This window comes from Acipenser ruthenus, chromosome 10 (assembly GCF_902713425.1).
Source record: "Acipenser ruthenus chromosome 10, fAciRut3.2 maternal haplotype, whole genome shotgun sequence".
Taxonomy (NCBI): Eukaryota; Metazoa; Chordata; class Actinopteri; order Acipenseriformes; family Acipenseridae; genus Acipenser; species Acipenser ruthenus.
The window spans coordinates 37171793-37199397 of record NC_081198.1 but is presented as its reverse complement, the minus strand read 5'-3'; the positions used below and the strand labels follow the sequence as shown (position 1 = coordinate 37199397).

At 38.9% G+C, this 27605-nt stretch overlaps 1 protein-coding gene across 2 annotated transcripts in view; it reads left to right on the top strand.

The window, feature by feature from the left end:
- The window catches only part of LOC117405111 (neuropilin-2-like), a 51618-nt gene that overhangs the window by 11274 nt on the left and 12739 nt on the right, over nucleotides 1–27605 (top strand). For both annotated transcript variants that reach the window (XM_034007916.3, XM_034007924.3), the window contains exons 3-12: nucleotides 4417–4598; nucleotides 8043–8273; nucleotides 8984–9139; nucleotides 9689–9858; nucleotides 11075–11230; nucleotides 18753–18897; nucleotides 19535–19893; nucleotides 20128–20272; nucleotides 24487–24588; nucleotides 26025–26204. In XM_034007916.3, coding sequence (XP_033863807.1) covers nucleotides 4417–4598; nucleotides 8043–8273; nucleotides 8984–9139; nucleotides 9689–9858; nucleotides 11075–11230; nucleotides 18753–18897; nucleotides 19535–19893; nucleotides 20128–20272; nucleotides 24487–24588; nucleotides 26025–26204 — 1826 coding nt within the window. The remainder of the gene's footprint in view (nucleotides 1–4416; nucleotides 4599–8042; nucleotides 8274–8983; nucleotides 9140–9688; nucleotides 9859–11074; nucleotides 11231–18752; nucleotides 18898–19534; nucleotides 19894–20127; nucleotides 20273–24486; nucleotides 24589–26024; nucleotides 26205–27605) is intronic.

Genomic DNA, 27605 nt, shown 5'->3' with positions numbered 1-27605 from the left:
GTCATACTCGACTTCCCGTAGTGGTTGCTGGCGAAAATACAAGAGCTGTTAAGATTTCAAAGATACTGTTTTTTTGTTGATGCTTTGAATGCAGTAATTCCCCTTGGTATGAGCCACCTCTCTATTTCTTTATTGTCTCTATGGTGACCTCCCTTTGGGTACTCTATTCTTGTTTCTTATTGTTGTCTTTTTAATAGCATTTCTAAGTACAGTATATCTTCGCAGACAAAAGCACAGACCACTCCTGAATTGCTGTACACCACTGTATTACTGTTGTTAGCATCGTTGCCTTTGCAGATTTTTTTCTCCTTCCAATTAGATTGTGATTTCCAAGTGTAACTGTTGTGCCAAGTCCCTAAGCTGACCGACCATTCAATACCTTAAGCAGTTCAGCGTTATAGGTTTGCATTAGTCTTTGCACCTTCCTGCCTCTTGTTTATATATCTCTAAGAGCCACTTTCATTCTTATGTGACCACACCTCTATATGGTATTGTCCCTGCTAAGGCTTATTTGAGAGCTCTCCACCCTATTTTCAAATCTAGTGTCTCTAATTTATTTTATTACTAGACTTGTTACGGATGCAGTAAGCCACAGTGATTTAAAGATATGCTTTGTCTGTTCATTTTCTGCACAATTTAATCCTATCAAGATTTACGTTCATGCAGAACAGGTGAGCAATCACCCTCAATAAGAGTAAGACCTGTCTGCTCCACTGTTTTGGTAAATGTCTGTTATAGGCAATTTGCTGATCGCTCTGAAAATGAGTGACCCTCATCCTTAAGTCGTGGCCCAGGTGCTATATTTCTCAAGAATGTTTTATGATCTATAAAAAAAAATCCCTTTTAAGTAGATAAGGCTCTGGAAATGCTGAAGGAATGTTAAGAAAACATCTGGACAACACCAACAAATGGTGGTGTGAAACCCCAGGGAGAAACCTTGTTGGAACAGTGTGGCTTCTTGTTTAACTGCTCTCCAACTAACTGTTTTTTTTTTTGTTTTGTTTTTTTAACTAAATCTGCATTTCGTTCTGCTGGACATCTGAGGATAGGGCTACTTAAGACGAGTTACCTGTAAAAAATATGTGTAATGGTTCAGTAACCAAAATCCCTTTGAAATTGACACTATACATTACCTAAAATTACCTAAAATTTACAGTGTCATTTTACCCCAGCACTACTCAATCCAGCCCAGATCTTCAATTCAGAATATGTCACATGGAATTTAGGAATTGCATACTGACCAGCAGTTTCTATTAAAAAATATGATAAATCCGTAATGTAATATGCAATTATTCCACATTGCTCTTAAAGTTATAAAGATGAAATGACTTACAGGCGTGTAGTTTGCCTTGCAGAAATTAGTCCTGTCTGGCTATATTATTGTCACTCAATTATAATAGGAACAGAGAGCCGGCCAGGTGCAATTTACTTATTCCATTATTAAAATATCGGAGATAAAAAAGGGAATCTAGGAGTGAAGATGACACTAAAAACTTCTAACTCCAGAACATGTCTATAGCAATTCTTATAGTTACAATTCCGATCATTATGTGAAGCTTCCAGTCATCAAACATGCTTGTTAATTCCCAAAGTGGTCCTGTCCCCCATGCTGATGGTGGGATTAATGATGGTCCTTGTAGAGGTTTACTTAGGGCTCTGGGGTCAATATACCCCTGCTGTTCTTCACCAAATGCCGAGGGAGTCTAATGTCCACAAAACTGACAGGACCTCATTTACTTTTCTAATCCAAATGACAGTAGCTCCACCTGGACTGTTGAGTGTTGGAGTACTGGAGTATCTCTTTTTTAGGGTAACTGTGCATGAACAGGCCTTTGAGAAAGGATTTGAGTTTATTTACACCATAGACTTCTCATTATTGAAACAAAGAAATAACCCATCAATGTTATTACAGTACTATACTAGCTGTACTTTATTAATCACTGAGCAGAGACAAGGTGTTTAAAATCCAGTAGAGTTTACACTCCATGCAATGTATACTTTAATATATATCAACTGTGTCAGAATAAGAAGGTAAAAAAGTAGGTGACCCAAATATTGCGGTGCAATAACTTATTGACAAGAAGCCACATGTGGGGTCAAGGATTGCTCTCTAATTATAGTGGAGATGTGACCAGGCAGTCACACTGTTTGTACGTATGATCTCATTCTATGGAATTAACCAATCAAAAAAGGGGAATGGGTTTTTAAGCAATTTTACTGTTTTAATGAGGAATCAATAGGATGCCACAGGGTTCATGTTAGGAGCAGTGAAGTCATGGCAGACGGTCGACTGTATCTCTGTTGCCCATCTCTTTGCATCACAGTTAAACTGATTAGTGATGCATTCACCATTCTGAAAGAATAAAGAAAGCATTGTAATGATTATCCTTATAGACTAGGATATTTTAACCCATATAGCAAATGCATAACTTGTATTAGCACATTAATAGCTACTTAATACTTAAAAACAAAGCCAGTGCAATGTGCTTGATCCAGACAATCTGGACCCTAAATTATAATTAACATCATATCTGAATTCATCATAACAATAGCTAGACTATTTTTTGGTTCATAAATGACAATGTTTAAAGGAACTTAACGGTAAATCACTGGTTGTTTTTTATTCAGTGCCACAGGAAACTAAAAGGAGTGTAAACCCTTAAGGGACTTCATTAAATCTAGTTAATATTTTAAAGCCTCTTAAAGCATATTAAGTTTGACTGGGCAGTTATGGTTATGTGATGATTGCTTTTGAAACTGTTTTTGTTATTTGATTTTTACAATTTTGTTAAATGTTCTACTGTGAAAGACTGCCAGAAAACTATGCATCTGAAATTTTTAGCTGTGGTAAAGAGAACGAATCAGGCTAGGTTCTTGTTTTCCATATTCTGTCTCCAAAACAGTTTACAGTAAGTAGGTGCAGGCCCTAACGCTGATGTAAACAAACATTCTCAGGGCGGTTGGGTTTACAGGGCCTGCTGTTCGTAGGGAATGTACAGGTGTGAAAAATCATTTTTTTTAAAACACAACACTCGTGAAAAGCAATTAACAGCAGGGTGCTTACACGTCCTTGGAAGTGTCAGAGAGACACAGATCCTCAACGTATTTTACAACCTGTAGGAATGTATATGTTCTGTTTACACAAATCTAAAGAATTAAGTAGGAACTTTACCCCAGAGGTAGTTTAGAGATGCAAACAGTGTCACTACGCAGCTTCCCCCGCTTTTGTAAACAAACTAAAAATGTAGAATCCATTGAAAAGGACAGTTTTGAAACATAGCTTTCTGCATTTATGTATTTTCCTGTGTTGCTAGAAATTCTGTGGGCTTTTAGTCCTGGCTCCCCATCTCTGAAGGGAATAAAGGTGTCAACTTTGGTTCCAAAGGCAATTGTTTTTTGTTTTTCTTGTAAAGTGCTATATGTCTGTTTGAGACAGCCTAGCGCAGGGATGCCATTTTAGATTTACTGACATGAAACCCATGACTTTCTATGTTGGAGACACCTACACTAACCACTAATCCATAATGACAATAATGTGGGTAGTATCCAGAATTAATCTATTTCCATTGAAGAAACATTGCCCAGAGTTTGGTCTTTGTCAATAGACTACTACTCAACAATACAGTATATCCAGTATCATATTAGGTTGGTAGAGAGTGTTATTTTAAACCTCCCGTCTTCTTTTGTTGGTCTTAAAATAAAAGCTCCTGTAATATTATGCATTCCCAGCCAGACCCTTTTATGTATAAAAAGCCATCTGCTCCTTGTCTCCTAGTCCACAGCCTAGTGTTCCTGTACTGAAAGTACCCCATTATTTTAAGAGATTTCTGCCTGTGACATGTTTTTAAGGATGGGATTCATTCGGACTTCCTTAGCCACCACATGTTTAAGCCTGTCGCATACCTTCAGAACACTATGAACAATGCTTCATGACTGAGAGTAGAGGCAGCAGCTAGAAGCAGCTATACTTCCTTATTTAGATGAGATATTCTCATGTGCATCCTTTACTTAGAAGAGCAATTATAGTTTAAATCAATATAGTTAAACCACTCCACACCAACACCCATATATCACTGATCTTCCTATGCTCAACCTTTATGACCTTTGCCATTACGGTTACTGAAGCATAGTGTTCAGGATCCCTATTAGTGTTTGCTCCTAAGACCCTCATAATTATTTAACTTAAAACTGTACACCACTTAAAGAATAGCTGGGATCACTTCACACTGAAACCAGTGTGATATATTCAGCACTTCTGTGGTAGCCGTGGCTTTATCAGGGCTACAAGGACTGAATTATCCTGAAACACCCTATCCTTCAAATACCAAACATTCCTTTTTTAAAAGCAGATTTAGAAGTTCAGCACCATATATTTTCTTTGCCAGTCTTGATAATTGGGTTGTTTTCTCTTCCCAGGTATGACTACATTGAAATCCGAGATGGCGAAAATGAATCCGCAGACTTGCTGGGGAAACACTGCAGCAACATAGCGCCCCCTGCCATCATCTCCTCTGGACCAGTGCTCTACATTAAATTTGCCTCTGACTATGCCCACCAGGGGGCAGGCTTCTCCTTGCGCTACGAGATCTTTAAAACAGGTCAGTTTATTAGACCGAAGTAACAAGCAAAGGGTTAAATACATTTAGTATCGGACAGCAAATTGATATATAAGTGCCAAAAATATATTCATACAAACATGGAATTTCCCCAAACCACAGCAGTTGAGTTACATTTTTCAAACTAATTTTCAAAAGTGTGATAGAAGTCCATTCAGAACAGCACTTCCATTCTTTGAAATAGTTATTTTCATAAACAAGTAGTGATGGGGATGGGGATGTGAATGGAGTTGGCATGGCAATAATAGGATGTTGTTCGTCTGCTGTGACGGCAGTAAGAAAGGGAAGTGGGGGGGGGGGGGGGGGGGGGGGGGGGGGGGGGGGAGGGAGGCATCCTACAGTAGTTTGCAATATTTATGGAATAAGAACTTTTTTTTCCCAGTGCTGTTTGTTTAAGATGTTAGCACTATGCCAAATATTTTTAACCACTGTTTGCGAGCTGAGGGAGCAAAGGACGCCAGAAATTGTTTATTTGTATTAGTGTTGAAGCCTGTGTTCATCCAGCCCAAGCCACTGTTGTGTGAGGCACTGCCGATTCATTTCATTGATAGGATGTTAAATAAATACACAGACGAGAGCCGTGTCCACCCTCTTTCCTAGCAGCTGGATTAAAAGCTAAATCAAATCCTTCCTTTCCCGTATGACAAGAAATCATTTTTTAGGTGTCTTAATGTCTTGTTTAGATTTCTGTGGAAATGTCATCACTACTTGGCGAATCCATTTATTTGCCCCTTCAACTTGTCCTCAATAGCTTTCAACATTTTTTTTTTTAAGTACAAATGAATTACAAAGCCATTGAATCAATAGGTATCTTGTCTGCTCCTGTTTTGGCTGAATGGGTGATGGTGACACAGGCATAACAAATGCTACAAGCTTCACTTCTGACCTCCAGGACCCGCCATTAAGTAAGTTGGCTTTTTGCCTCTCCGGTCAGTGTGGTATTATATGAAAGTGTGTCAGCACAAGGCAGTAAACTTCCCTGTTTGACCCTTCTTGAGGACAGATCAATTAAAAGGTTCCTCGCCTCTGATCTTACAACCCTCACACAGTTATCTTGTCCATCTTTAAGCCACTCTGTTTTGGGAGATATTAAGGACAAGCAGAAGTTCCAAGTCACCCCCCCCCCCCCCCCCCCCCGACCTCTTCAGTGAATGCAGCTCTGTGGTGTCACCAGCTGGGCAGTGTTGGGCAGGATGCAACATCTGTTCTGTCATCATTACTCAGGCCTAAAGATTGAGTATGGCTACATTTGAACCCTAATACTTTCCAATACTTTGTGCTTCACAGCTGTTTCCAAGGCTACTCTGGTAGTACATCCTCTTACATGTGTTGATGCATCCCTATTAGTCTCTGTTAAAAAACAAAATCTGTAAAGGGTTCTTTCCACCAGCCCTAGGGCGTTTTTCCGCTGTATGTATATTGGCATATAACTTTGCGAGCCATCAAAGTATTTACTGCCCATTATTTTAATTGCCACCTTAAAGCATTTGGCGCCTTCCTCTATCCTCCCAATAAAACCACACCCTCGCAATGCTACCCCAGCTCCTCCTTGTTTCTGATTCAGATTTGTCCGCCACATGTTAGACATTAGCAGTTGAACAGGAATTGTTTTTGTGCTCCTCGGTTTTGGGAGAGCAGAGGTATGTTTTTCTTATTACCACACATTCTGTGCATATTTAGGAGGAGCATGTTGCCACAAAGGTTATTGTTGAGGAGTCTGCTGTTGCTGGGTTATTGTTTTTTTCCAGTTTAAAGAATATTCCACTTCGGCAATTGGCAGTTTTAAGAAACCGCATCTGGTCTTAAGTGCATTAAATGGACTGAAAGCTAAAATAAATATTACAGTCGCTCTCAACACAAAATAGGAATAAAAAAATCTGTGTACTATTCTCTTGTTGTTTTAACTGTGTGTAATAACAGCTGCAGTTTATAGGAATGACATGACAAATTGATATAGTTATTTTCCAGGAGACACACTCCCCTTTGTATCCTTGTTACCTGAAGTTCTGAATATTGTCCCAGTCATGACATTTTTACATGCAATGAATGTATTGCACCTAATTCATTTTATCAAAATCTCAAACTCAGTACAAATAGCATGAAAACAGGTACTTGTTGAAAATCATAATATAACCATTTGGACTGTATGCAAGGAACATCAACAGAAAGCACAGTAGTGCCTTGATTTTCATGTAAAGCTGCAGTAGACTTTCAAGATGAGAGCTCGGAGAACTGTTAATGGGGAAAACAAAGTTTAGATCCCTCCTAGGAAACCTTTCGTGTCATGCAAATCCCAGTGAAACACAGAAATGAAGACGCCTGCCATCTACTCTGCAGGGTCTGCACTGCTAGAAAGTTGGGGTCATTCCCTTTCATTGTTTTCTCTTCCTGGAGCTGTGTTCAAACACTTATTGTATGAATAGTGTTGGCTCTAGGGGACATTCGACCCTACAGAGAGCCATCGCAATTAATTCACTTGAGAATACCCTTTACACAATGGCAGTCTGGCATGCTGTTTTCAGGGTCACCGGAGTAAAATGCTACAAACGCCTGTCAGATAAACAACAGAGCTTTCCAATAACTTAAATATCTGAAATGTCTTAAATGTTAAGTTCAAACCCCCAGACAAGAGGAACATCCCTCCCTTTTTTTTAAAATAGATTTGAACTGTTTTCAATTTCTGAAATTCAACGTTCAAGTCCAAAGATCAGCAGCAGTACAGTTTGTGTTTGTGTAACAGTATATAAATAGCTAAACTGTCACAGTTATTTAACAGTTAGAGCCTCAGATTACAAGTCATTTGTTCTTTTATCCCCTGTAATTCTTGTGAATCTCTGTTTGCAGGCAGTCCCTGCATGATCACCTACAGCTGGGGAAGGTTAGCCTGGGTTCTAGTAGCTCTCCCTCGCCCGGTGCCTCTTAGTGTCTGTAGCAGAACAACCAGCCAACGGAGGCTTATATTTGCCTTGTTATAGAGAACTAATACTAAAAGGTGCCATCTTAGATTCCTCAGGGTTGTGGGTGAGCAGGGAACTTTAACAAACTTTACTGCACTCCCATCAGTTGTCTGTGAAGCAGACCGCTTACACTCAGAGGCTTTCTCCACTCTATACTATGGTGCAGTTAGCGATCTAGAACAGTTAATCTAATACATAGTATCAGCTCTTCAACTGTCAGTATCCATGAGCCTTCTAAGGAACTTGCTGGACTGTGGTGTTCCTTTATGTGGAGTATCAAATGGAGGAAAAGAAACATAAAGAACATAAAGAACAATTTCACACAATGATACTAGGAATGTGATGATCCTTTATTATATTGTTATTAATAGAGTTAAAATGTATTATTATTATTATTATTATTATTATTATTATTATTATTATAATAATAAAAGGAATTATTTAATTATTATTATTACTATTATTATAGGTTCGGACTACTGCTCAAGAAACTTCACCAGTCTCAGTGGCGTGATTGAATCTCCCGAATATCCTGACAAATACCCCCACAACCTGGACTGCATCTTTATTATCACAGTCCCACCTAGGATGGAAGTCACCTTGACATTCTTGACCTTCGACCTTGAGAACGACCCTTTGCTTTCTGGAGAAGGAGACTGTAAATATGACTGGCTGGAGGTCTGGGATGGACTGCCCCAGGGTAAGGGCTACCATTAACAATGGCTGTAGACAGCATGACATACAGCCAGGAGCACTTTGGAACAATTCAAATGAATTGCACAAAATCAGTTATGACTGCTTATTACATTTAAATGAATGAATTGTAGGTTACTGATACCGTCCACACTAATGCATATGAAATCATTACCCATATTCAAACTTTGATTCCTGTGAATTGCCAAGTGTTGTCTCTAGTTAAGGGGAATAATGAATAAATAAATAAATAAACACCTTCCTTTCTGAAGTATTGTGCAATAACAAAGAGACCATGGCCTCTACTTCTATACACTTCATACTGTTCTGTACCAGGGTTGAATGCCAGACACCACTGTAATACTGTAATGTTATTTAGCCCTATTTTATTACAGCTATTTTTACACTGGTGATACAGATTAACACTACTTATATTTCATATACTGCCTGGCTTCTCTGAATGCACTGGGGAATAATATTCAGTTAAGAATGACATAGCAGTGGGAAAATAGGAGTGTAAATAACAATGGGATTTATCCTAGTCTGAAAACAGCAGACCTTACCGCTTACTGGTTAACAATGCTCAAGAATTGCAGTTTCATCCAAAGGGAAGTGACATTTATCAGGGGCCCAGTTTGGTCATGTGATTACAGACTCAGAAGATGGCATGCCTTGATGTATCATTTTCACTGGAATCCTTTCTGTTTGTGTCACCAGTTGGACCCCTGATTGGACGGTATTGCGGGACCAAGGTGCCCCCAGAGATCCAATCGTCTACCGGCATCGTGTCGCTCTCCTTCCACACCGACATGGCGGTCGCAAAGGACGGCTTCTCCGCACAGTACATCATGACACCCAAGGAGGCCACTGAAAGTGAGTACACCTTATTTCTGAAATGCAACAAGACCTGCATGTGAATCCTTACCCAGAACCTTCATAGATCCCAGTTGGTGTTAAAGTCACCCATTCACCAGATACTCATACTTGGAAAAGCTTTATTGACAACATGCTTTTATATAGCCACTCAGACATGCTGCTAGCCAAGCAAAGATGAAGCAGCCAAAAGTAATAAGACTAATGATTTTTACTCTACCCTTTCCCACCGATAGGGCAAAAGGTCTTGTTATTGAGCTGTATACATATAGAGTACAACATTTTCTTCTTTACTAATGGGTAAGCCCTTGTAGTTTTACCTGCTGTGCATTAATTGCAAAGTATGTAGCACACAGCCTTATACAATACAAAACACAAAGTATTAGTTAATCATTTAAATTTGTGGACTAGGATAAGTAATAGTCTTGTAGACATGGTGTTTTGAGCATATTAAGTTTTTTGCACATGCTGGGAATTATTTTGGGCTGGGGCATGCTCACTGATATTCCAACAAATGTGGGATAGAACATCATTTTCCTCCAATTGCAGCTTTCCACTGTAGCAGTGCTTTCGGCATGGAGTCTGGAAAAATCACTGATGAGCAGATCAGCGCCTCCAGTTCTTTTTACGATGGCCGCTGGTCACCACGACAAGGCAGGCTCAACAACCATGACAACGGCTGGACCCCTGCTGAGGACAGCAACAAGGAATACATTCAGGTACATCTGTCTCTCTCCAATTGCATGACAGTTTCAGAACAATTATTAATCAATTAACTCATTGACCAGGCAAAAGGATTTATAGGTTTATTGCTAGACGACAGTTGACGTGACTCAGTCCAACTTTGTCTGCTTGCTAACATGGAGGCGAAAGACATTACCATCAATCCAGTGTGAGCTGGATCTCAGGGGGGTGCGTGTGGTGGGGGGGGGGGGAGGGGGCGGTGCATTGCTTACATTCAGCTGCTGTCTTGTGTTAGCACCTAGGAAGAAGCCATTGTAAACCTAATCAAAACAGCTGCTGCAAATGCCAGAAATGCAAAGCACAGATCTTCCAACCTCAGACTCCTCAACGCGTTTTGTGTGACATGTGTATGCCTAATGAGGGCGATAGTTAGCCTTGCTTTCGAAATGCAGCGGGAGACAGCTTATTATACTGTAAATGTGTGACACAGGCAGACTTTGAGGCTGAGGTGGGTTTGCCACTCATGAGGGTGTGAGTCTGAGGGCCCTGATTGCTGTTGTTGCTTAGGCATACAGTTTAAGATTGAATTTGTAAGTGTTTCACTTAAATATGTTTTTTTTTTACTAAGGGGTGGGTGGATCTTCTTGAGATGTCTATTCATTATTCATAGCACAATTTAGTACTGTGGCTGTACAATGAACCTTGCATCACTGGGGAGCCCGATATTGGACAGCAATTTTTATCATAACAGCCTCATGATTGATGAGGGTCCTTTCAAGGGAATCATTCCTCTCCTCTATTGATTTTGTATCAGTGAGATTTTTTTTTCACATCGGCAAGTTGGGAGGGTTATAAAAGGTTGGCTCTGACTGATAGTCATTTATTTAACTTTATTGACATGTGACACACAGTTTATTTATTTTTTTAGCACATTGATTTCAGTCAGAGTATCTATTTTCAATATGCAATTGGAGGCTGTTATTAGCTTTATTATTTTTAAACCAGTAGTTCAACTCAACTATTTAAAAAAGCACAAAATTATGACATGTTAATGCTCATATGTAATGCATGATGTTCCTATGTGAATATATCCAAACCTTGTATCTCATGCTGGATTCAGTAGGCTTTACCCTTAGCGAAAGATGGGTAGAAACCAGCATGGTAACTTTTAACTGCCTACGAATGGACGAAATTGAGTCAGGAGAAGACTGCACATATCTATAACCATCTTCTCCCCTCTAAAACCCACAGGTGGACCTGCTCTTCCTAAAGGTGCTAACAGGTATCGCTACCCAGGGAGCCATCTCCAAGGAGACCAATAAGAGCTACCACATCACCACATTCAAGCTGGAAGTCAGCACCAACGGAGAGGACTGGATGATGTACCGCCACGGCAAGAATCACAAGGTAGAATACTACAGGCAGCTGCCAAGTACAGCTTCTGGCTCAGTCTTTCAAGGGGGAGTTATTGGTGGTTACCTGGCAACAACAATGTAAACCGTTTAGCCACCTGTGGATCAAAGGCCTTAGAATATTAAACCCATGCTGAGGAGTATCTTTTTAATCCATCACCTTTGTCTCTATACTGTGTATCTGCAGAAAACACAGAAGAGGACAGCTTTAACACAACAGGTTTAACTAAACTTCTATTCCTATTAGTGTGTAGATCAACAGTTTTATAAATGTGACTAGCTAGTAAACATCTCTAGTTATTTGTAACCTTTTATTGCCTATCTAACGTGCAAATGTATTATAACACCTCAAGATTTGTCATTTATAGCCTTTATATACCTACCTGCATGAAACCCTCTGGGTGTGAGAATTTCAATTTTCGGTAAGTAATCAGTGATATAGAAACAATAGGCACACATGTGTGAAAATGTTAGACCACTATGTGCTTTAATTAGATGTCAGACAACTTCTAAAAAGTTTCATGCATTTTACCATTTGTGGCTATGTGTAAGCTTTTCACTTACTATTTTAAACGAATCTGTGGCCTATTAAAGTCATCAATTAAATAAGACACAATACTAGTTTGAAAAAAACCCACAAAACTAGACAAACAGAAGTCAATTAGGTGGTGATGACAATCTATTCTATAAAGTTTTCAACTCAGCAATTTATCTCAGTACTGGCAACTTTTTGTCAGTAAGAGAGTATAAATTGGAGAAACACAGCTGTACTGCTACTTCAGTTATGGACATGCCCATTGGGAACCCAGAGGTTACTGGTTTTGCCTCCTCTTCTTTTTCCCTCTTTTCTTACACAGTGTTTGTGCTCTGCTATATGGTGTGCCTTGTTCCAAGTGCACGACCAGTGGGATTTCACTATAATTTACAACCTGCTCAGAGACACACACTGATTTCAGCCCTAAGTAATAATGGTCAGGCTGTGAGGCATCTCGAACAGGGGAGAGAAATGGTAATTAACAAAGACAAGCTTTCTGCATGCCCACTCTCAGTGGGGCCTCTGGGACTGCGCCGCACTGAAACCTTGCCACGGAACTGAGCATGCCAGTCTGGCCATGCTGGGCTCTGCAATAGCAACACTCCCAGGGGGTCACAACCTACTAATCATTTTGTTGCTAAAAATGCAGGAATTTCCATTATGCTTATTTAATGGGAACTCTCAGATCCACAAGCGGCGTGGGCAGACTTTTTCCAAAGACGAGAAACTCAAGTAATAAATTGGCAAACATATTGAGCACATGTACACATTTAGCACAGTAATGAGCTGTTCCAGAGTAGAGCCTTTTGACAGGACTTAAAAGCTAGGCGAGTGGTGTATTCCATTTATACCACAGGAATAAAGTTCTACTGTGCTCAAAGTTTATTTCCCTTGTGCAAATGGGTTCTGAAAATTGTGTGCATCCCCTAAGCTGCTTTACACAGGTGCTGAGTATCCTGTTTACACGCCCCACTCTTAACAAAAATATGCACAAGAAATCAAAACGTTAACGCTGACAAATATCATTGTAGACAACAGATGATATTATCTTCCTATTTCTGTTCCCAGAATGCAAAAAGATTCCTTTGACTTCATAGCGTTACCACTGCAAATTCACTATATTGCTAGCGTTGACAATGCCTAAGCATGCATAGAAATAAAACTGCACCACAGTTGTAACCATTGATCCATAGTATTCTACCTGCTGGATACAAGTGCATTGCTTTCACATTATGTTTCAAGTAGTCTACAAATGCAAGTAATAGATTTTGGAGGACTAAGATGGATAAGATCATGTTTTTTTTTATATACATAATAAGCATGGGTATTCCTGGGAATAACCAAAATGTGCTGTGGTCTGTTTTACTTGGAGAAGTTGAAGCTGTTTCCTAAACACATCTTTGTCTGAAGATGTTGTAACTGTGTATCTCTATTCAAGGTGCCATCTGCTAAAGTGATCTGAATGACTGAAAACCATGATTAATATCTGCTGTACAGATGCTGTGTACTCTGAAAAAAAACATTCTGTTGTAGTTGAAGGGCATATGGCTACTGCACAAAGTCTGAAAAGTTCAGTACCTTCACCCATCTGATAAGCAAGTTTTTGCACCCTGGTAATTTAGTCACGCTGTGTTATTGATTCGGGTTCGTGTGCTTTCGGCCAGCTGTCTTGGCAGTAAACTTTAGATTGCCCTCTTTTTGTATTAGTGAAAAGCAGTTGGTCAAACTGTACTTTAGAAATGCTGAGCTGTGCTGCTTGCAGTGAAGTTGGTTGCTTTAGCAATTTACTTTCTACCCCCAAAGTATGGCATTTAAAAAAAAATGCTGTTTAGATTATATAAGTAATGTAGATATGGATAATCACACACACACACATACAGTACAAATGTATATGAACCCATTCACATGAACATTATGTATGCTGTAGTAAAAGGCCACTCACACACATGAAAGAAACTATGAAATTCTACCTACTCCCAGAAGGGGAAAAGGTTACAGAAGACCAGAGAGCTTGCTGAAGCTCACAGTCCGCAGGGTAAATCCAGCACAGCTCAGACCTTGAACAGCCTTATATAGTAAAGCAAAGGAACAAACATGGTGCTGCCGCAGAGCTGGAAATGTAAAGCTTGTCATTTATCATGGCAGTGTGACGGAAGCATTTGAGTTGTTTCATGTCTGGGGTGTTTAGTCTGAGAGCTGCAGTCCATCAGTGTCAGAGCACCACAGACCCCGAGCTTCACATCTTGTTCTCTGCATTCATTCCAACCCTCACCCCCCCAGCCCCCACCCCCCGACATTATAATCCCCCTCCAAGTAGAAACCTTGGCACCAATCCAACTGGAACTAGCTCAAACTGTCAACATCTTCATTGAGAGAGAGAAAGAGAGAGTAGGGGGAGGAGTAATGTCTTCACCAGAGCTGAGAGCACCGACCACATCTCCCTCTGGTGCTGTCAGCTTTTACAAAAACAGACTGGCAGAGTGCCAACATAAAGGAGGATAACATACAGAAAGATAGAGAGGGAGAGGACCAACTGTGTGATGGGGTAGCCTTACTGTATCTATCCCTGTTTTCGAAGGACATTGTTTACATATCCCCCCTCCCCATTATTAGTACTCATCACTAATGTTAATAGCACAATCCTTACATTTCATTCCACAATGATTATTTCTTGAGTTCCAGAAATATGGCTTATTGAGTTATGAATGTACTACAGGCCCCAATAAAGGAACACTCTGTAGCCTTGCCCGCCTATTGCACTGCAGTTCCTCCATGATTATTCACATAGAAATTATCAACAGCCACACTTCCAAGCATGGCACAGTTCCCAGTCCCAACCCTATATATAATTCAGCAGATCTGCAGCTGAAAACTTGGTCTATTCAGTGTTTCAACTGTGTAAACCTGGATAAGAGTCTTAGATTATTTCAAAACTTGTTGTCTGTAGGGCAAATGTGGAGATTTTGCAAGTATGCACACAAAAATGGTTACTGTCACAATTAAAAAAACACAGCTTGCGAAATGTTTCTTCTAATTTTGCAAGGATAAAAAAATGACCATTTCATTATTTTTTTGTGACCTGCATATTTATTTATTGAGAATTTTTTGTTGGTGGCAGCAGGGGAAGTATGTTGTTTATTTTTAAAAATCCAATTTATATTTAAACCCAATACATTTATTTTTTTGTTTTAAGTATATTGTTTCATTTTTTTGTTTGCCACACAGTTGTGACCTATACCACTGCTAATTAACAAGAAAAACTCAGGCCCACACTGCCTTTGTATTGAAATAATTGAACCCTGACCCCTAACTTGCTGGGCAATAATCATTCCTTTGCTCTCTTTTGTAAACGATAATGATCTGACAACACAAACTAAAGGAAATCACGGTGCATTTAGAGTGCCTTGTGTAGAAAGAACCTGGGTCTCTGACCCTACAAGCACTTAGATGTCCTTGCTCTTTTTTTTCTGCCATTGAGTGGTCTGATTATGGAAATAATGAAGGGGGTGGGGATGGTTATCAGCTGGCATTTTTGAAGATCCGAGACACCCTTCAGACTGCATCTGTGCCGACAAGGTGGTCCTTCTCCTCCTAACAGAAGCGCTGGCAGATTGGGTTACACTGAAAGAGACAGACAGGCTGGATGTGTTTGATGGGGTTAGGTTACCAAGTTTCTGGCTGGTACATGTCCTGGGGAGGGTGGAGCGGGGAGACTCTCAAGGTCCCATAGTGTTTAGCTGGGGAGGCGGTGGGAAGGGGGGCTGTCCGATCTGGAGTCGTCTGGACGGGGGGAAGCAAAAGTCATTCACAGACTCGGAAGATAATCATGTTGAAATGCAGCTTGAGACAGACGCAAACAGAGAGGTATCCGTGACATGCAATGGGATCCCCACTTTACCGGTGTGGCGGCAGTGCTTTTTTAAAGCTCTTTTTGTATTTGTGGGACCAGTAAAGTGCCACAAACTATTACGCACCTGCTTGATAAATGCAATACTCACAGGCATCTTGCCAATATTTCAGAGTGCCACACACAATGCTAGGTCATGGCCTTACTGGAGAAAGCAAACATTGTAGGCCCATAATTCTTAAATTCAGTTATAGTTCCATATTTCTAGGTGAAGCCTTTTCTCTAGAAAACCTGTGGTTTAATCAGACATTCAGTTTATCACAGCTAATAGTTTTCATTAACAAGCTGGACTGTAATTAATACACAATATTTGTTGGCCATTATTCAACAATATTTTTCTTTCAAAAGGATACAAAGACAAGTTAAAATATAACTGCTGGCTGTCTATTACGTTCCCAGCAATACGACTCAAAAACATGCCTTTCTTGATGCAAAGACCACTGCTTATTCTTTTGGTACCTCTCAAATATATGACTGTAATGCTCCCCTGATTGCCTAAGCTCTTAGTACTGTTTTGGTCCCCCTGTGATTAGTACTAAATAATATGGATGACTGACAGGGGATTTTAGATGCTTGTGCTTCCTTTGGTGGTCAGATGAAGATGGCTACATTAGAAACCCTGGTTGCTTCCCCCCCAACACTATTTAATTCCTCTTCACTTTTAGAAGTTAGAAATACCACTGTCACCTGTGTTATTTGAAATAGACCGACCATGACACTTCTCTAAGTTTTCTTCCGTTTTAGTTTTTTTCAAAATTGATAGTGCAAAGCATGTTGCAAACTTGAAATTCTTTAGGAGTGGTAGCATATCAGCAGAAACACACACACACACACACGCAGGTTGAACGTTTCATTCTACAAAGGTGTGAACAACCACCATCAACACCAGACTGTTATGCAGAAGCGAGCAGCTGAAATATTAAAAGATTTAAACTGACCTTCGAATTCCACCAGTGAGCATGCTGGCTCTGCAGGTGTCGGATTGATTTTTTTGAAGGGAAGTTCTTCTGGTTCTGATTATACACAAGATAGAATCGTAAACTGCTGAACCTTTGCTGTTCCTCAAATCGTAATTAGTCTTTTCAGAATTCTAGAGTGCAGGATGAATAATGAGATGACAAGAGCTCTGTAAATAATTCCAGTCCCGAGGGTATATCGTTAAAGACTTTACAGTCTTGACTCAAAGACATATGTTCCATGAGGTACAGTAGTTTCAGGCAATGCAGGAATATTCTTAAGCTTACGAGGAGCAAAAGGGGGATACAATAAAACTTGGGAAAGTTCAGAGGTCCCTTGCAGTATTATTATGTGTTGTTTTTGCTTTATTGAATTAGGAAGCACGTTATTTCAAAACTGCCGCAGGTGATATCTCGTGCTTCATGTAAATTAGTCAGCCTGACAGCCTTGTAGGTGAGCTGTACCATTGGTTCACATATATATATATATATATATATATATATATATATATATATATATATATATATATATATAAACAGGATATGTGATTAAACAGGAAAAAAATCAAACAAAACAGTTTTTTGGTGTGTTGTCCATTTGTAAGGCATTTGTTGAAGAGTAAACACAGAAAATACTGTAACAATTATAATTAAAGAGAGTGTATATATTTTTGGTGTTTTACTTTTTAATGAATTTGACATGTTGTGAATTTATTATGTCACTTTCTGTTCTTCACTTCCATATATATATATATATATATATATATAGATATAGATATATATATTAAATAAATATAGATATATTTAAACAGCACATAAAGGGAATCTATATAAAAAACGACAATTCAGCTCTGCATCGTTATTTTATAATGAGGAGGCTTGCTGCCACAGGCTTCTTGTGTAGCTTATCTGGCAGTCAGGATGTTTTTAGTCAGCTGTTAGCTAGACGGTAGGTGTACTTTGTTAACATACTGTGAGAAAGACAAACATTATGTTTGAGTTTTGCATCAATAGATGTTTCATGGGTTGTATAACATGCATGTGACATGTAGCTTTATCCCAGAAACTATTCCCCCCCCCCCCCCCCCCCCCTATCGATGGGGGTTTAGTTCTTTTGTCTTACATTCAAATCCATGTTTAATTAGTATTATTTGGAGTTTCAAATCTTAAATGTGTGTCCAATGCAAAATATATCATTTTTAATAGGTTGCTGATGGGTCAAACTATATTGGGACAAACCTTTTGGCTAAAGCCTTCTTCAGTCAAATGACAAATGGATGGACTCGCAGATCCATGCTTAGGCATGAGAACCATGGTATTGATAAATAGCAATACTTCCCAGAAGTCATTCATGTGATTTCCTGTGGGCTGTAGCCACCTGAACACATTTGCTTGAATAATGTATCTGGTCATGGTTGCCAGGCCTTGATTTCAACAGGAACCCAAAGCTCAAGCATAGTCTTTCAACAGGGAATAGATTAACCAATGTGCCAGCTCCCCCCTCAGGCTCTCACATACAAGCCATTTCCCTCCTTGTCATGCTTGGCCAGCTGGCCACTGTTATTGGATACCTTGATGGTCAGTGGTAATGGTGGCACTCAGGATGTAGACTGTTCCCTCAGTTCAGTGGAGCAGTACTGCTCTCCTTCTCTCTCTCTCAAGGGCCCGCACACAAAAGGGGACACTATCAGGGCTTGTCATCTTGTCTACACATCACTCAAACATTGCTGTGATGTGCGTTCCCCAGGAAAATTAACCACAGGCACACTCCCATTTAAATGGAGACATTTCTGTGAGACATTTCTGCAATTTCTTTTCATCAAGTTCTTCTCATTTTCATGTGCCTTAATTGCCACGCAGCCTGCTTAAGAGGTTTGGTTGTTTTTATTTTCATTGTTTTGATCTCTGGTGGAAAATTCCAGGAAAACAGAAATTTCCATAAACATATTGATAAATGATCGTCTGCTAGGCAAGAGAGCGGATAAGGGGAGGAGGGTTTCTGTTTCAAGTTGTTTTTTTCCAAGGAAAACAATAATAATAATAATAATAATAATAATAATAATAATAATAATAATAATAATAATAATAATAATAATAATTCAGTTTTTGTTAATTCCAGGTGTTCCATGGAAATACTGACCCCGCCGAGGTGGTTCTTAACAGGATCCCACAACCAGTTTTGACTCGTTACGTCCGAATCAGACCCCAGGCCTGGCAAAATGGGATTGCCCTTCGATTTGAACTATATGGCTGCCAAAACACAGGTATATGAGCATTCCAGCACAGGCTCACACACTGCTCCCTTGCTTACGCCCATAGCTCTCAAAGATGCTCAGGATTAAGATTTCAGGAGATCAGGAGAGGGGAATTTATAGAGCTACCCATAGGTGGACAGCAGAAACATTAAAAAAAACAGAGCTATAAACGTAGTATAACGCAGAAGATAAAACATGCTCCTTATGATTCATTACAAGTATAGCTCAAGGATGTAATTTGCTCGATCATGTAAAAGATCATTTCAGTGATTGTGAACTGGCAGGTGGGTTTGACCTGAGATGATTTAATAGGCGATGAAAGTTTGGCTCCTCAATATGATCAGTTTTTTTAGTCATTGCTGTTTGTTATGGACATTTTTTTTTTTAAATTAAGAGCAAAGGCAAGTAAGCTTTGTGTATATATTAATTAAAACATTTTACAGATTTATTGTCTGTTCTTTATTTACTAAATGATATTTTAAACAAAGTATACTAGATTGTTAAACACAGTAACTTCTCTTCAGCTAAAGCTTATTGAAATTGTTCATTATTTTTCCTAATAGGAGCTTGGATTTAGAAATCCTCCACTGCGTAATGCATGTAGGCATCCTTCTCTCACACTCTCTCCTCTTCTCTCCCAACCCAGACGCTCCCTGCACTGAAATGCAGGGCATGCTTTCCGGCCTCATTCCTGACTCCCAGATCACTGCCTCCTCGGCTCGGGACATCCACTGGTCCTCGGGAGCTGCCCGTCTTGTGGCTAGCCGCTCTGGGTGGTTCCCTAGACATCCACAGCCCATTGCAGGGGAGGAGTGGCTGCAGGCAGATCTGGGGGTCCCCAAGACTGTGACGGGGGTCATCATCCAGGGGGCTCGCGGAGGGTCTGTCAGCGAGGGCAGCACCACAGTGGAGAACCGTGCCTTCGTCAGAAAGTTCCGTGTGGCTCACAGCATGAACAGCAAGGACTGGGACTTTATCATGGACCAGAGGACCATGCAGCCTAAGGTGAGTGAGGACGGGTTTCTTTAGTGCATTTGTGAGCACGTACAGCTTTTGTTTATATGAAATATGCAATTGTAATGATTACTTGAAATTCCATTGAAAGTGTTTACTTTAATTAGCTCCTATTGCTTTTGGCAACTTTACTATGGATTTACTTAAACTAAGCGGTGCTGTATAAATACAGTATGTTCAGAGAAGTCACTTACAATGTAATTATTTTGATCCATCTTATTCCAGATGTTTGAAGGGAATACACATTACGACACCCCGGAGATCCGTCGATTCAGCCCGGTGCCGGCTCAGTATGTCCGCGTGTATCCAGAGAGGTGGTCCCCTGCTGGAATCGGAATGAGGCTGGAAGTGCTGGGCTGCGATCTGTTGGGTAAGACATATTGAGACCTCTTTAGCAGTCTTGTATGCGCTTTCTTGCCCATTAAAAACAACTTTATGGATTTAACAAGTGACAGCAGCATAGCTGTAAAACTGAATAAAAAAAATGCTCAAGCAGATCCCTTCTAATTCCTCAGCGACTTCCGTTTCATTTCTCTTTTAAAAAAAAAAAGCTATTTTAAAAAGTTTTGTAACAATAACAGCGCGGACAGTGATTTCCTATTCCAATTTAAGCCATTAAAAAAAAAAAGATACTAGATCTTCTGAGTGAATAACATCCCTTTCGTTGGAGTTATTGCGTTTTAAGTACATAATGTCAACGACATTGATGAGTTTTAAAATGCGGGCCTGCAGCTAAACTGTAAGCCTGAGAAGTTTCCCTGCTGTAATGTTTAAGAAGTATGGTAATGGTTTCATTCCAGGGCTGCATACCAGATGCTGGGGATGGGGGGAAGCCTTTTAATTTCAAAACCACATAGACCATAGACCACTAGGCTTTCACAGTTCCTATCTAAGGAAGCTGTGGAATAAATGAGGCCTGTTATCAATCTGCAGTGAACTAACTCCCCTCAATCCATAGTAAAGAGTCCACAGGGATCAGACAAGGCATCTCTTAGTGGCACAATCAGACAAGGCACCTCTTAATGGCACTGTCTGCAGCGTTCATTTGGCTTCAGTTCACAAAATATTAGGAAATCACAATGGAAATATAGTGTTGCTCTAGGGAAGGAGTGGGGGGGGGGGGGGGGGGGGGGGCGAGGACGACTGGCTGAAAAGAAAATCTCACTTGTGATTCTCCATGCGGTCCAGAAGAGCAGGAAATTAACCAAGCATGCATGGCTGCTTTCACAGATCCTGATCAACAGTAATCATGGACGACTTTAATAGACTGAGATTAGTGCTAATCAGGGTCTGTGGAACCAGCCAGTTGAGACAGCCTCAGATAAAAGTCTTAAGCAAAGACACCTGTACTATGTTATGCATTTCATTTTAATATCTATTATTATTGTTTTTAATTTAGAACAGCTTGTTGTCCTTGAGAGAGTAAAACTAAAACGGTACAACAGATGTGTGCATGGTTTATATCAAAGCTTAGGTACCGGTATTTACATTAGTTATGGGAATGATTTGATCAGGTTTCCCTGATTCTTTAGAATCCTCTAATAAATGCTGTATAGGTTGATCAAATCAACCTGTAAGTATGCTTATTGCATTTATACTCTCTCCTAGTATTTCTATTTCACAATTAAACTGTTTATACTCTATATAAATTAAGCTTTTATAAAAAAAACTGATGAAGTGCTCACTCACCTCTGAACAATGCTGTTATAAACTACAGGCCTCTAGGGATTCGTTGTATAAGCAGAAGCCAGAACCTGAGGACTTTCCAATGTTGCGCTCAAGGCAGACGCACAACTTCAGCTGTCAGTGAGCGCCAGTGCGATTATTTAATTTTTTCTCAGGAAGCTGTTTTCTATAAGTATTGGGATGGAAAGACAAGCTTTTTAAAGTGTAGGATGTAATAATTTTATTTTCGTTGCCAAGCCAAGGCCTAGTTGATCAAACTCCAGATTAATGATATGAACAGAGATATCCGTTATTAATAAGGAGTGGCACATTTCCAGGTAAAAATCCAAATAACAAATTGTGTGGAAAAGTGATTGTCTGTTTTTCTTCAGTGATTTACACTGTAGATGACACCATATCCTCACACAGTCATATTTTATAAAAGGCCTTAGACTTTGAAGTGCCGGACAGCTGTTTCTGCTTAAATATTGACAATGTATAGCACAAAGTTAACATTATGTTTAGAATGTCTTTAAACGTTGTTTGAGCAAGAGAACTGGTTTTCATATCGTATTCTCATGTACCCCTTCTCCCCTTAAAAAGTTCCCTTCCTCCCACCTTAAGAGTAACAGTTGTTTAAAGTTACATTTTACAGTTGTGGCCTGCTTCAAAAGGCATATTTATGGGTTGATTGATCTTGTTCTGTACGTCGTCACAGGAGCTGCTGCAGCCTAATAACGTCAGCTCAGATAAAAAATGATAGGATTAAAAAAATTACTTTTATGGAAGGAAATGTTCAAAACGTTGAAATAGCTCATTAAAATACAGCCTATACTTGTTCAAATCTAAGACAGTTAAGAACAGTTAAAATAGCTTGATCTGTGTACAAATAAGGAAGTAATCAAGGAGATGGATTACAGTCTATTGTAGGTAGCCCAGATGCAGAAGGATCCACTTAAAATGAAGGTGTTTCATTAGTTGGTAATGGGGTGGTACCATAATGCGTTCATCTTTTATATACTGTTGGGCAGACATGAGGCCCACTAAATAATGGCAATATATACGAGTAAAGATTTACTGGAATTCTTTTTTAGCTCTATGTACTATATATTGCTGGCAACGATCAATAATTGCTGAGTAATATTACACTAATAAAGATTAGATATCCTGTCTACCCAATTATATGTATAATTCTCATACCAAACTAGAATAGGCCAGATATAGTACTGCACGATGGTAATGTGCCAGATTATAAAACAATTTATGAAGGCTTTCTACATAATTGAAGTTTTTTTAGTTTTACCTTCTTGTGATAAAAACGCTGTGTCAGTCCCTTTGTAATTGTACCTCCAGACAGTTTTCAGAAGGGCTGGGATTGTGATGGAGAAGCACGGAGAGCTGTTCCCATTGGCAGCTGCATCCTCTTGGGCCTGCATGTGGTTCCAATTGATTGCCTTTCAAAATACAAATGCAGAATTGTTGTGTGGAAAGCGACTGTTGTGTTAGCCATCTCTGCTTTGTGTTTAAAAAAAATGTAATCTGAGCCTTGGGAGTGGGTCAAAAAGCTAAACAACGGATTTTAACTCTTTAATTATTATAAATCTCCCACCATAAGCCATAAAATATGTTAGAAGGGTATATTCAAGAATGTTTCTTCTATACCATACACACACACACACATATATATATATATATATATATATATATATATATATATATATATATATATATATATATATATATATATATATAATTAACTGCACTTTTCCAGGAAAAAGGAAAAGTTAAGTGGCTAGCTGTTCTTTCAGTTCTGTACAATAAACAATATGCCACGCTGTTTATACACACGTACTGTTTGAAGGGGTTGTCATAATGATACATTGGAGAAGATTTATCAAATTAGCCTGCCCGGTCACAGACCTGTGACATAGGACGGGGGATGTAGGCTTCTGGAAACGTTGCTAAAGGTCAGATTGTTTATTTTGTGACAACACCTGACCTTTAAATTGTATAAAAGAAATTCAAATTAATATTAATCATGACTTATTTTATGTTTAACCCTGGTCTTACATTAATATTGTATGGAGTGTTAATGTCAGTCTTTGAGCTGAATTGAAGGGATTCTGCTCTTGCTCTTTTCCAGTGCAGGCAGCACAGCATTCTAAAGGGGGTTAATTACATCTCGAAAGGGCATGCCATTAATGTGTTATTATGTCATGGTATTACCAGCAGTTATTCTGCCTTTTCTCTCTCTTTTTTTAAATACAGTTTAGTTTTTTTAAGTTTTAGTTTCAAACAGTTACGCAATACAAATAATTGAAAACAAAAGCAAACCATTTTTTCCCAGCTTTGAACAGTTAATATTTTTTTAAACCCACCTGTAAAGTACATCTGATTTACAGAACTCTAAGTACTATTCCATCTGTCAGGGATAGGGTCCTTGAGCTCGAAAGTTTTTTTTTTTTTTTCGGCACACATATTTTGGCTGTGGATAATACATAGGTACTGTATAAACTAACCTGCCCATTGCTGCATGAGGAGGTTTGATTATAAAAATGGATATTACCAAAAGAAAATGATTAGGGAGATTAAATATCATTTGATTTACAATATATATATATTATTTTTTATTTTTTTTAAATCTTGACAACATGTACTGTTCGCATATGTGGTACTTAAATTTTTGTACCCCCAAACTCCTAAAAGTATTTTTTTTTTGTCATGAAATAAACAATATCCCACTTACATTTGAGGGGAATGTTTAAGCTGAAGTAATCTGCAAAGACATTATCACTTATTTCTCTTGTTTATACGAGAGAAATAAGTGATAATGGGGTGGGGGGGTGGCGGGCATTACTAAAAAGTCACATGTTTCTTTAAATGCAAACTGATCTAAACTGAACTGTGGTTTGTTTTCAGAAACCACTTCCTCTGCTGAAACCCTGACTCCCACCATGCGAAACGAAGACATCACGACAGAGCCTCCGTGTCACAGTGACCCCTCGGGCTGCGTCACACAAGGTGACTTTTCAAACGGTCTTGATATAAGGCAGTGATAGTGTAATACACCACTGTGTAGTTAAGCAGCATTCAGAGCAAAACGCAGGAGGTTATATGACAATGGCTCTGATAGTTGTCCATCTTACTGGAGAGCTGTGGTACATTCTGTTTCTAACTTATTATCAAAGCAGTGATGCCTCTAAATTTTAACTTCTATGCAACTCCGATAGTAACAGTCTGTCCTCCCCATGTTCATCCAGCTTTCAATGTTGTTCTTTTCAAGTAACTGATATTTTAAAATCTTTACAAGCTATTGACTGTAAGAAGCCGGTAGGTCCTGATGGCCTAGATCTGTTTTTTATTAAAAATAGCTGCTGTGGTTATTGCAGGACTGATTACTTATATTTATCATCTTTCAATTGAGTCCAATGAACTGCCTAATGTCTGGAAATCGGCTTATGTTACTCCTCTCTTAAAAGCTAGAAATCCGTCTGACCTAAATAATTACAGACCAATTTCCAATTTGTCAGTTTTGGCAAAAATTTTGCAATCTATGGTCAATAATCAACTGAAATGTTACTTGGACGCAAACAACATTTTAAACAACATGCAATCTGGTTTTAGGTCAGGTCATAGTACTGTGACTGCAGCATTGAAAGTTATGGATAATATCAAAATGGCTCTAGATAAGAAATCAACATGTATGTCTTTGTTTATTGATCTTTCCAAGGCCTTTGATACGGTTGATCATGCATTACTCAATACAAGATTATTGTGTGCTGGTATTGGATTCCAAGCAACTGGATGGTTTCAAAATTACCTTACTAATAGATCACAGATTGTCAAACATGCAAATATTATGTCAAATCCTGTTTTGTTAAATAAGGGTGTTCCTCAAGGATCTATTCTTGGTCCGTTGTTGTGTATCCTATATATTAATAACATTGGTGATAACATTAAACACTGTAAGTACCATCTTTATACAGATGATACTATTTTATACTCATGTAATCCCTCCCCTTCCTTGGCAATCAGTAATTTGCAGGCTGATTTTGATTCCATTCAATGAGCCTTAATTATTCTAAAGCTTCTTTTAAATTCTAGTAAGACAAAAGCTATGGTATTTTCTTCTACAAGGACAAATGCTACTAAAGATAATTCTAATATAAGATAAGAGGGAGGGCCATTTAAAATTGTGGTAAAGTGTTCTTCTTGTTGCAGCTGTTTTGAATAATAATAATAATAATAATAATAATAATAATAATAATAATAATAATAATTATTATTATTATTATTATTATTATTATTATTATTATTATTATTATTATTATTATTATTATTATTATCAGGAGTAATAAGTATTAGTATTAAGTATACATTTCAAGAGATTTAGGTCTCTAATCACCCTGTGATAATTTTCTAATGAATTTTTTTTCTACTTTCTGTTCTGCAAACAGCCCCGGAATATACTGACTCCACTTACAGCTTCAACTGCGAGTTTGGCAGCATTGAGACAAACGACCTCTGCAGCTGGTCTCATGACCCTTCATCTGACTTCAACTGGGCCTTTCACCCACGCGGGACTGGCGGGACTCTGGGCGCTGGGCCCAGCCAGGACCACCTCTTGGGTTCAAATGGTGAGCGACTGTTACTGCAGCCGGGGCTTGAGCCATGTGTCTAACTGAAGCAGGCCTTGCGCTTAAGGGACTTGAGACTTAGTGAACAATTTTAACTGTCACCCTATGCATGCTACTTAGAAAAGCAACTTTAGTTGGCGAAATGTCAAACTATGTAAAAAAGAGAACGGGGTTGTGTACCCTGCGGGGAAAAAGGAAAAATGACTGTTATACTATAATATTACCAGTTTCGTATTCATGGTTGCTCCAAAACTATTGGGCAATTTTATTATCCTTTCACCTTCATCCCAACATGAATAGCTTTATAGGTTAATCTGTAAAAGGCAGCTTTTGTGTTTTACTTATTTCCTTTTTGTTTTATAACATAGACATTTTAGATGCAGGCCTTGACCTGCTTTTTGCGTGACACATTCATATTTATTTTAATTGCTTTTAAAACCAAGCAGCCTCTAAATGCAGCGCAGTTTCATTGGCTTGGTTTACATGCACTTGAAAATCGGCTCTACAGTCATGACTGTGTGACGTTGTCACGTGAATACATTGTGAAACAGCAAAAGGACGTCCTTTTGGCAGTGCGACTTTAAGGGCAGGGTCAATCACTTTCTCACGATAAAAATAGCTGTAAAAACCCATGTAAACCGGAGCAGGAATCGTGCTTGTGGCTCAGGAGGTTTCTGCAGTCAAGATCCCGTTCTTCTGACTTAATATCACCTAATATCCAGCAGAAAGGCCGTACAAAACATAGACCCCCCCCCCCCCCTCCCCAACACACACACACACACACACACACACACACACACACACACACACATACACTGTACATTCATGGACTACTATTCATACCTACAACCGCCAGTACATTTTAAATACCATCAATATTAAAATGAAAGACAAACTATCGGATACAACTGAAAAGTTTTATTCAAGCACATCATATCAAACATCTGCACAGCCGAAACGCCAACAATTAAACATAAAATGGTTTATTTTCTGACCACATATAAAGCACTACTTCAAAAAATGAAAAACAATAATACAATAAACATTTCAAAAGAAACTGGTGTGTAAACAGGTATATGCACATACAAAACTGTACAAACAAAAGTAGTTTTTAATCCAAAACAAAAGTAACATATGATTTCTGTTGCGTGTCACCCGCAGCACAGAATCCAGGTTGAGCTGCTGCAGCCTGCAGCTTTGCAGTTTTCTGATCGAAATGTTTCTGCTGAAGCGCTGTGGCTAGTTTCAAGATGAAATCTCTCCTACCTTGTACAAAACGAAGGAATTGATGGCTACCAGGTCCAGTAGAGATAACAACAGGCTTGTGTGTGTGTGTGTGTGTGTATATATATATATATATATATATATATATATATATATATATATATGTACTGTATATAT